General features: G+C 50.9%; 1 protein-coding gene across 4 annotated transcripts in view; it reads right to left on the bottom strand.

The window, feature by feature from the left end:
• Positions 1-8690: 8690 nt before the first annotated feature.
• SLIT1 (slit guidance ligand 1) overlaps positions 8691-10623 on the bottom strand; it is a 164821-nt gene continuing 162888 nt past the window's right edge. For 3 of the 4 annotated variants that reach the window (XM_073904381.1, XM_073904382.1, XM_073904384.1), the window contains 3 exons: positions 10334-10622; positions 9790-10001; positions 8691-9020 (listed from right to left, as the gene is read on the bottom strand). In XM_073904381.1, the coding sequence (XP_073760482.1) occupies positions 8782-9020; positions 9790-10001; positions 10334-10622 (740 nt within the window). In that variant the 3' untranslated portion in view covers positions 8691-8781. Of the gene's footprint in view, positions 9296-9789; positions 10002-10333; position 10623 lie in introns of all 4 variants that reach the window. The other variant, XM_073904383.1, reaches the window with a different exon arrangement.

The following is a 10623-nucleotide window of genomic DNA, read 5'->3' as shown; positions in this document are numbered from 1 at the left end:
AGTGATATTTTCCTGTTCAAATGCTTCTATAGAAAGTATTTATTTTAACAACAAAAAATTAACTGTCAAAAGGGCTTTCCAAAAAAGTGTTCTTTCTAGCCACCCATCTTCCCCAATTGCCATGCTCATTCATTGAACCCTCAGACAACGTAGTGAAGGCAGAGGGTGCGGCGTTGAAACCCTCACTCTGGGCATATGCAATGTGGATTGGGAACCTGAGTGCTTCCCCCCAGTGTCATCCCGTCCCAGAGCAAAGTGGGTCTCCCAGCACTGGTACGGCCGTGCCAGGCGTGACATCAGGGCTTGCCTCAAGCAGCCCACGTTTTGCATGCACAGTTGATACCTTCTGACTGTCCAAACCGCCTGTGCAGCGAAATGAGCCTTAGTTGTAACCCCAAGGAAATCCAAACCCATACCTGTGGGATATGGAGAAACCACTGGTTGCCTAAAGAAAGCATTAAGGTATTTTGTAGTCTTTCTCATGTTTGTGAAAGACGTACACCTATTCACACTCATTAACCATGGGAGATAAGCGTGTTTCCTTCTGCACCTTGACAGTACTCGAGAGCACCTCAGCTCCTCCTCCTCCTCCTCCACTTGCTCTCCCTCCTCCCCCTTTTCCCTGTCTCAGCAAGCATCTGTGCAGATGTGGGCCAGTCCCACCTGTAACCCGTGGTTACAGAATGAGACCTTCTGTTCTCAGATGTATTCAGCTTTACTTCTCAGGAGTCTTGGTCTGCGATTCAGAGCACCCCTAGATGTAATGGAACTGATGGCTTTATGATCATGTTCCTCTTCCCTGTGCCCCATTCCTGGGCACCTCTGTCTGAGTCATGATTCTCATTCCACCCAGCTGGCTGGACTGAGAACTGCGGCTCCAGGACTGCAGAGCGCTTGGGACTGGGCACACAGGGGGTTTTGTCCTCCAGTTGAACCATAATTTGCATATTTTCTTATGGCCTCCCTTTGTCTTTTCTAACAAATGAGGAGGACACTTGAACAGTAATGCTGGAGAATGTTTTTTTCTAAGATACTATTTGTAAGCAAATCTGATTTTAAGATGAAATGTGAATGGGTAACTAGGTGCCAGGGAATTTAGCACTGAACTAGACAGTCAACACTTTTTTAACCTTTGCAGGAGGAAATAGATTTTGCTCTCATCTAATGTTCGCAAGAAGTAATGTTGTAAATAGTTTTTTAAAAATATTTATTACGTGTGCTGTATACAGATTCATGTTCTGAGTGGTGTTGGTCTGCACTGTAGTATTGTAGAAGGATATATTTTGAGCAGTGGACTTACTTTCATAACACAGTTCACACATGGAGAAAGAACAGAAACCAGCAGGTTGAGAGCTATTTGGGGGCATTTGATCTGTAATGCTACATCAGTCCAAGCTTTAACTGCCCCCTCTTCTCATCTGGTTATGTTATATATTATATATATATATACACATATGTATGATAAACTGGTCAGTTCCCAGATCTGCAGAGCAGATTTCCAGGTGTTCTTTCTGATGTGCTGCGCATAAGCAATAAGATCCTAGGAAATAGCGTTTGTTCCGGGCTCTGCGTTGGCCCTTGTCTCAGAGGGTAGGGTGGGGGTAGAACAGCTCTTGCTAAGACCTCTTGCCTTTACCGGAGAGGTGGCTGTACTTGAATTTTTGCTTCTGTTTGTCTGCACGCTTCCTCATGTCATACAACTCTAGCAATGGATGAGAAATCTGCCAGCACCAGACACATCAAAAATTGGTCATGGAGATTGAAAAATGATCCTTTTTCCATGAATTTGTAGGGCTTCCAGAATCTAGTTGAGGCAAAGCTCATTTGGCTATAAACATAAATTGCCAGCTAAAAGCCCTTTGAGTCTATCCACCCTGCCTTTGAAAGCTAAGCCCGTTTCCTGTGATCCTCCTCTGTGCCTGGGTTTGAAACGTCTGCGGTGAAACCCTTTAGATCTGAGCGAGGCAGGCAGTCCCTCTTCCACGGCTCCCAGCGTGTCCAGTTCCACAGCTTTCTAAGCAGCTTTCTAGCAGCCTCTCCTGTGACCGTCCTAAACTTTATGAAAAATACCCCACACCCAAATAACCATGGATAAGATAAGGTAGTTTTTTAGGCTTTTGGAATATGTCTTCTCTTTTGTATTTATGATGGTGTTTGGAATTTTTCACTAGTGTTTTTTTAGATTGAAGTGGGTGCGTTAGGAAAAAAAAAAACTTTCCATTGCTGAGCCTGAAAGCAAGCAAGAGGAAAGAGACTGACTATATTGTGTCATTGGGGAGGTGACTACTTGTGGTGGTGGGAGGGCGGGGAGGGGCGTCGTAGATTATGTGGGAGTAAAATAGAACTCTGGCCTGAGGCTCCCCAAGTGTTATTACCTTGTAATAAATAATCCCCTTATTAGCCTCACTTAATCTCAATAGAAGCCTGCTGTTTACCCTCAGGGAACAAGTAGTTTTCAAAATTGAGCTCCTCCAAGGTCACTGGCCTATGCCTGTGTGCAGGCATTGGTCGTCTTTGTGAACTCATGGCATTATTTTCCCATATGCATTATGATACTAAGAAATTCAACCCCAACCTGTATGAAAAGCACAGCCCAGGGTCCTACTTTAGGCTAGAGTTAATGCCTTTCAGGGGCCAAGGGGGCATAGGAGGCCCATGCAATTTAACTGAAGCTCAGGTGCCGTGTGGGATTTTTATTCTTTTTAGGCCACGACCCTTCAGAATGAGATTAGGGCAGGGGCTGCTGATCCGGCTGTGGATCCAGGGAGCTCTAAGATGAATCTCTACCGTTCCTTTAAGGTCTTTCTGGTTCCTCCCAGTGTTGTCATTGCCGAGGTCAATCTTGTAGTTGTTCAGATGTGCTCCTTTTTGCTGTCTTGTGAGTCTTAGCCAGTGATCCAGATGCCCAAGGAGAGAGTCTCCGAGGGCCTAGCCCCTTCCCAGTATCAAGTGTGTGCTCCTAACCTGTGTGAAGGTGGTCTTTCCAAAAGCAGTGAATTGAGAAATTCTGCAAATGGTAATCTGGATGATCGGCGTGTATCTCTTGGGCCTGGATTTCCATTATGTTAGTGAGTGTAGGAAAATACTGTGTCTTTAATGGATGAAAATTCAATGTATGCTGTGAATTTGTTGGTTTGAAACATTGAAAAATTTTCATTAGACAATGTTTACATACCTCACCTGAAGAACCTTTGAGAGTGTATATATGAAATTAAAAAATATATTAAGTTGCTTTAAAACAATATGTATAGCTATAAAAGTTGGAGTTATTTTAACTTTGAATACGTACCAAGTCTCTTAAATATTGAAATCTGTGGGCTTTTTGTGCTTCTGTGTTTTACTTTCCTATTAGGCCATGTAGGAAACTGTGTTCTTGTTATTGGTAAAGGGGCCCTCGCTGAAATCCAAGCTTGGAAGGATTTCCTTTGTTGTTTCAGATTTTCTTGTTTGGTTTTGAGGGATGGGGTATGGAGCTAGAGGATGTGTGGGAGGGATTTCTCTAACATTGACATCTATTCCATGAGCTTTTTCTAGGCGCTTATTTTATTGCAGCGTATTAAACTTCTTTGATATTAAAGTGTGTTTGTGTAGTTACTGGGGAGGGAACAGAATGCATGGAAGCCCAGTATTCCACTTGTAACTTCTGGCAGAGTTGAGAAGTTGCCAGAAGGAACCAAAAAGCAATACTTCTTCATACTTCTGCCTCAGCCACGGTGTTGGGACTTAAAGGAACATTGTTTGGTAGCTCTGTGGCCATTTTGTGAGGTATGCCTAACTTCAGGGGAAAGAAAACACTGTGGATGAATCCTTGGGAATTCCCACCGTGGAGTTGGAAAGGTGCCCGTGCTTCATCCTGAGGGACAGAGAGCAGCTGAACCAGGTAAGCCACTGTTAAATTCAGGGGTGATGTCCACAGCCACCAAGGAGGGCTGCCCCAGCTCTCTGTAGTCTGTGTTGGGACCTGGCAGAATGCTGGCAGGAGATTCTTCTATTTCCTAGCGTCCTGACCTGTTTCACTGTATTCTTTCAGTTCTGCTTGAGAAGGGTCTATGTAAGTGTCCAGTGGGCCAGTGAATCCTGTGGAATCAGCCATGATTTCATTAGTAAGTTATATGACAGTGGCCATCGACACGCAGAACTATATCCAGTAAAAATAACCCTGCAGCTGGCAGTCGGGCTACCTCTCTTAATCTGGATTCGGAGAATCATCTTGTTCCACAATAGGACTTTTCAGTGTTAAAAGAGACTTCTTTTCCTCCCATATTGATCCTATTGGTAGAATAACTAGAATATATCTAAGAGGTGCAGACTGACTGGCTTGGAGTGAGGGGCCGTCTTCAAAATTAACTCTTGAGAGCACAGGGCATCAAGATCAAGAGATGCGTTAGCACCGATCCCAGGAAAACTTGGCAACTCTAGTTGGAAGCCTGGTCGTTCTTTCTGTTGCTTCCACTCCCCAGCCAAGCCCTGCTATGTCCATTTCCTTAGCTGAGGATTTCCTTTGAACTGTTAAATTTGCTACTTACTTCACTTTAACTCAGAGGTTGTAAACTGGTGGCTCACAGATGTGTTTTATTTAGCCTAGTGTTTAAAAAATTATACACATATACTATGAGTGTTGACATAAAATTTGGTTTCTGGCTTCTTTTTTAAAAAGTGACAATGAAGATCTGATAAAGTTGGTGCATGTTAAGAATCAGCTAGAACTCAGTAGATTGGAAAATGTGCCTTTAAGGTCACCATAGTCCTTGTCAGCTCCCATTTGTCCCTATTTTCTTTAATAGTAAGGAAATAGGTCTCTTACCTGCTGCTTTATCAAAAGTGGTGATACAAATTATGGGCCAGGAGGGCATGTGCCCACTTGACTTACTTAGGTAACCTACTGTCCAGACACTTGAGCTTACAACCCTGTTTTACCCCATTTTCTCTCCTATACCCAGTTCATTGCTTTTCCTTCCAAATCCCTAATTGCTTTGCAGGCACTGCAGTTACCATCACTGCCCACTTTCAAGGTGACCACGTGCTGCTAAGGTATGACTTGGGCAACCATCATTATGATCTAGTGGGAAATCAGTCTGTGGTCGTGGCATCAGAGGAGGGCCAGCTGGGTCCCCTTGGTGGTAGGAGCCTTGACCAGCCTGACCGCCAGGGCTGGGCCTTAACCTAGATGCTCAGGTCATGCGTCCTACAAAACTCCTAAGAGCAATTTTGCAGTCTGAAATCATAGCGGAACTACTATAGAAGTATGTGTGCTTCTTTCTCCGCTGATCCCTATGAACCACTGGTTCATGGTGATAGGTTAACCTTACAGGACAGTTTGAGAAGCCACATTGCTTTCTAATCTGTTGACCTGATGAAATGAAACCTTCAGAGCCAGCTTAAATGTGGATGTGGCTCTGTTCACAAACATAAAATTTGGGTGTGACTGAGACACTTGAAGGGAAATGAGGCTGAGCAGCCTCCCCAGATCTCCACATGTGCTGTGCCATGCCAGGGTCTGCCTGCCCCGACATTCCCAGGGAGCAATGACCAAGCCATTTCCCAGACCTCCCCTTCCTCCTTCAGGAGGAGCCCACCTCCTCTGCCTCTTCAGGAAGACCAGAGAGTTCCAAGGGCAGATGTCCTACATGTGCTGCATCTGAGAGCTGTCCCTGGATTGTGGCCAGTGTGTGTGGGCAGCTCAGAAACCCCCAAGCCCTGGGAAGCAGCCATGTCAGCAGCCCCGGGCTCATCCTTGGTGCAGAAAAAGAGATTGACAAGGCAGAAGCTGAGTGAATCAATGTCATGTTCACATGGAAGACAAAAGACAATATCCAACGCATTCTAGAACAATTCTAGGGAAGGGACAGGTGTGGCTCCCTCACGGGCCTGTTCTAAACCAGTCTCTCTAAAAGAGTGATCCAGACAAGACTACAGAAACCCCTAAACAAAATGTCACAACCACACCACATCTGAAAAGCAAAACAAGACACCGGATATTGACTTTAACATATAAAAATACTATAACAAAATGAAATACAAATATATATTAGAATCTGTTAAGTATTCTGTATAAAGAGATACTTTTGTGGTTAGGCTAATAGCAGGCAAAAAAGGAGACAAGTCCGGCCTTTTCTGACACCTTCACAGGGAGCTGGGGCTACTGTGGCCAGTGGTGACAGCAGCAACCCCAGGACTTGCCCTGCTTGTGTCTCTTCAGTGGGTGTTTAATGGAGAGAGCCAGTGGTGACATCAAAGCGAACAAAGGTCTTTACTGAAGGGGAGACAAGGTATGGAGGTGATTTATCAGAGATGATTTCGCCAGAGCCTTCTCCTGGGCCTCAGTGTGAACAGGCAAGATGAGTGGTGATCCAGCTCCTTAGCAACTTGCAGGTCGGTGGTTGAGTTGAGGGGATATTGATCCTGGGACACATAGCTCGGCCCCTTGCTGCCCCCACTCTTGGGGTGGATCCCAGTCTTCCAGCTTGAAAGCGGGTGAGCGTGGGGCCAGGCTGGGTTGTGGGGTGTTGTGGAGGGGTGGGTGGGGGCTGTGGCCAGCGCACAGGGCACTCCCTGGGAACAGACCCCCTGTACTCTGCCCTCCCAAGCCCACGGCACTGGGAGTGCAGGACTCCTGGCAGCTGTCACCCATCTGCAGGTGAAGAGGCTGCTGCCGGTTGGTGCCCCTCAAGCCCAGGGAGCCTCATCTACTCCAGGGCAGTGGGGAACGGTGATGGCCAAAGGTAGGTAAGTGTCTCGGGGCCGGTGGCCCCAGAACACCTGTCTTCCGTGCGAGGAGTGAGCCAGCTACGCTTGAGCTTTCCTCCATAGATCAGCACCTGCCTCATGCTAGAGCGGCTCTCCCCGGTCCCCCAGTGGCCCAGAAACTGTAGGTAACAGAGGGATGCTGTGCAGCCCTAGGAGAAGCCTCTCAAGCCCTCGGCTGCTGTCCATGGAGGGGAGGGGCACTGCAGCCTTGCTCAGAACTATAGTAGAGCCCGGTCCCTGGTGAAGAGTAGATCCAGCCATGAAAACACCTCTGCAGTTGGGCAGGGCAGGATCCCCTTTGCATTACAGGGCTTCCAGGATTCAAACTCGCTGGCCGGAGTCCCAGTGTAGTGGAACATGCCAGGCTTCCTCAGTTGCAAGGGGCTCCAGCCCTCTACTACTCAGTGTCCAGAGCTCCCTCCCCGCGCCGCCCATGGTGGCTGAGGATATGGGCACAAGACCACCTCAACCATACCACAGGCTGCTCCCCCAACCCTGTCTTCTGGTTGTAGATGGAAGGGGCCAGGAAAGGGATATGCTCACTCCCCTTGCCCCCTGGGGTCCCCTGGGGGCACACTCTCTTGGGGAGACATCTGGGCAGGAGAGTGTGACCTATCGTCTAGCCAGTTCGCTTAAGCTCAAAGATAAGCTTTTTGTGTTTTCATTCTGCATGGAAAAGAAGGATTTGTAGTCACGTGGCCACCTAGTGACTCTAAACACAGAGTTCTTCCTTGCAAATGCCTAGGGTGAGCAGCTCTAGCCTGGGCCAGCGTCTGTGGTTGGAGCCCTCGGCTCATCTCGTCCCAAGCATGTTGGTTACTCCTGTAATGCTCTATGATTAGTTCGTATCTGTCCATGAGAGCAGCCCAGTACCAGCAGCCGTTAGGCACATAAATATTGATGTGATTAATGAAAATGGATCTTCTAGCTCCTCCAGCCTCCCTTCTGGAGCCACAGTGGGAGGGTCTACATTGCTCCTACCTATGTTCAAACCACCTCACCGTTTGATAGCTGAGGAGACTGAGGCCTGTGGGGAAGAAGTTGGCCCAGGGTGACGGAGGCAGCAGAGGTTTCCTGGTGCCTGGACCGCTGCTCCCTACTGGTCTACACTGTGAGGGGATCTGAACCCTGTGTCCACTGGAGGAGACCCCTCCATGGCTAAGCAGCCTAGCCCAAACCCCCTTGACCCTGTCCCCCTGCCAATGGCTTGCCAGCATCGTGGGGCTGGCTAGGGGCTGAGATAGCCCAAAACCAATACCCTTTTGGTGGTCAGGGTCTGGATGTGGTGGTTATTCAGCTAGAACCAAGAACCAACCTCCCCCCTCCCCTCCCCACCATCCTCTCTGGTGGGATTGCCACCCCAAACAGACCCAGTGGGCATTTCCTCCACCTGAGAGCCCCCTCCTTGAAGCTACAATGGTCAACCCCTAACTTCAGGATTCAGAGTTCTGGTCCTAAGACCCAACCCCATTACCATGAAGCAGTGGCTGTAGCGCTCCTCAGCCCAGGGGGCAAGGGTCAGTCCCTTTCTGGCCAGCAGGAGGGCCCTTCCCCTCTGCAGCCTGGCCTACTGCTAGCAGATGCTGCAGCAGCAAGCGGAGCAGAGAGCCAGGCTGGCTGCCCCAGGGGAGGCTGCAAGGTTATGTATGGGCAGGGGGCAAGGGGCTTCTGCGGCCAGCATGGGACACAGGTGAGAGGGAAAAGCTAACGGTTGGGGAAGGCGCCAGTCCCTTTTTCAGACCCAAATAGTAGGCAAGCAGAGGGTGTCACCATTCTGCACTTCTTGGCCTGACCTCAAGCACACATTCATTCAACAGATATTTATTAAGCGCCTATTTGTGCAAGGCACTTCCGGAGAGGGCGGCCTGCAGACCGGGCCCCGCCCTCGCCCCGCCCCCCCCCCCCCCCCAGCGCCCCCGGTGGGGGGGCCCCCCCCCCCCCACGCAGGAGCCGCGCCGCCGGCCCGCACCCCGGACCCTGCTGCTGGCCACCGGGCTCCGCTGCAGCCGTGCCCCCTCCCCGTCCAGCCAGGCGCTAGGCGCAGACGCCACAGCCACACTTGGTGGGCTTCTCCACCTCCTCCGCAAAAGAGGTCCCGTCGCTGCACTCAAAGGTGAACTTCCTCCGCTTCAGCCTCAGGCCCTGGCAGCAGCCCTGACCTGGGCATGAGCCCCGGCACTCCACCCACGACAGCGGGCGCGTGGTCTGGCAGATGGCATAGCCCCTCTGGACCTGGTGAAAGTCCCGGACAGGGGAGCCCCGGCACTCGGACTCTGGATAGGACAGACACCAAGAGAAAGCCTCAGGGCACACCCAGGGAGTCCGCAGTGGCCCAGGGGCAAGGCAGGAGGAGGAGAGGCAGCCTCCAAGCACCAGGGCCTCTAGCCCTCAGACTCCACCTCTGTCCCCACCAGACATGCACATGCACAGGCTTCCTCCTGGGCCCACAGTCCAGTGAGTAGGAAGGAAGAACTTTCTAGCTGCCAGGAGCCTCCAGGACAGATTGGGCTGCCAGGTAAGTGGGCTCCGTGCAAGAGGAGGCTGAAGGCTGGGAAGGGAAGAATAGAGAAGGAATTTGTGCCAGGAGCATAGGGGGCCCTTGGGGACCCTGAAGGTGCTTGAGTTCTGGACTTCTCCCCTTCCTTCTGCCCAGCCTCAGCAGTCTCTATTCCTACAGAAGCATTTTGGTCACAGGGGCCAGGGAGGGCCTGGGAAAGAGTTCCCAACCCTCAGACTTCCTGCTGCTCCCGGGGGCACAAGGTAATGGGGCCAAGATGTAGGGGTTTGGGCAGGAGCTTTTACCCTGGGCAGTCCCTTCTGTAAGGAGAGACCCCAGCCAGAAGGGGCACTTCTCCGGGTAAGGGGGGCTTCAGGGCAAGCTGGGCCATTTATCTGGTGATGGGGCTCAAAGCCCAGAGGTACTATAGCCCCATAGCAGCGGAGAGGGGAGAGGGCACAGAGGGGTTGCCAGGTTGGGAGGAGGAAAAGTCAAGTCACTACTGCAAGTTGTGGAGAGGGCACGTCAGGAGGGGGGTCCCTGACCTTGCTCACACAGCTCGCCCGAAAAGCCAGGGTCACACACACAGTGTGCCCCCTTGGTGGCCAAGGCCTGGCAGTGGCCATGCAGGCACTGCAGGCCCCCACAGGGGTCTGCAGGTGCCCCAGCCTGGTTGCACAGAGCCCCCGAGTACCCATCCTGGCACTGGCAGCTGTAGGAGAGAGCGTCGAGCGGCACACATTTTCCGTGGACACACCTGGAGGGGACAGAGAAAAGGTACTGTGAGAATAGGCTGGAGCCAGTCCAGTCCTAGGCGTCATGGGATTGTTATTCTGTGCCCAAGAGCAAAGGGGAGCAAAGTGTGATTCTGTGTCCCTAGGGATGCCTTCCTATTAATAAAAACTGAAAATTAGAAAAAAAAATAAAACCCTGTGTTGGGCCACATGTTCCAGTTTGGGGGTTTAAAAATATAGTCCATGCAGCAGCCCTCGCCCTGGCAATAGGAGCTTGCAGGGAAGGGAAGGGAAGGGAAGGGAAGCCGCAGGTGGGGCAGGGGGTGAGGGCTGCCTAAACCCAGCCCAGGCTCACTTGTGGCCACGGCAGGGGCCGTCCGCTGGTTGGTCACAGTGCAGGCCCCCCCAGCCGGCCTCACAGTGGCACACGGGCCCTGGGGCGGCCCTGGGCTGGCAGAGGCCATGGAGGCAGTAGAGCTTTCGGCAGGGCTCACAGCCTGGCACCACACCCGGCTTCATCCGCGTCTTGGTGAAGTCCTGCAGCTCATTGTTGATGTATAGGTTTCGGATGCAACCATGGAAGCTGGTGCCATTGAGGATCTGCCACAGGCGGAAGGCAGCTGAGTTCACATCCACTGGCATCCC

The sequence above is a fragment of the Callorhinus ursinus genome, unplaced genomic scaffold (genome assembly GCF_003265705.2).
Source record: "Callorhinus ursinus isolate GAN/ISIS: 27379988/994484 unplaced genomic scaffold, GSC_fseal_2.0 scaffold20, whole genome shotgun sequence".
NCBI classification, from domain to species: Eukaryota; Metazoa; Chordata; class Mammalia; order Carnivora; family Otariidae; genus Callorhinus; species Callorhinus ursinus.
The sequence above is the reverse complement of the archived record's forward strand: the minus strand, read 5'-3'. Positions and strand labels throughout refer to the sequence as shown.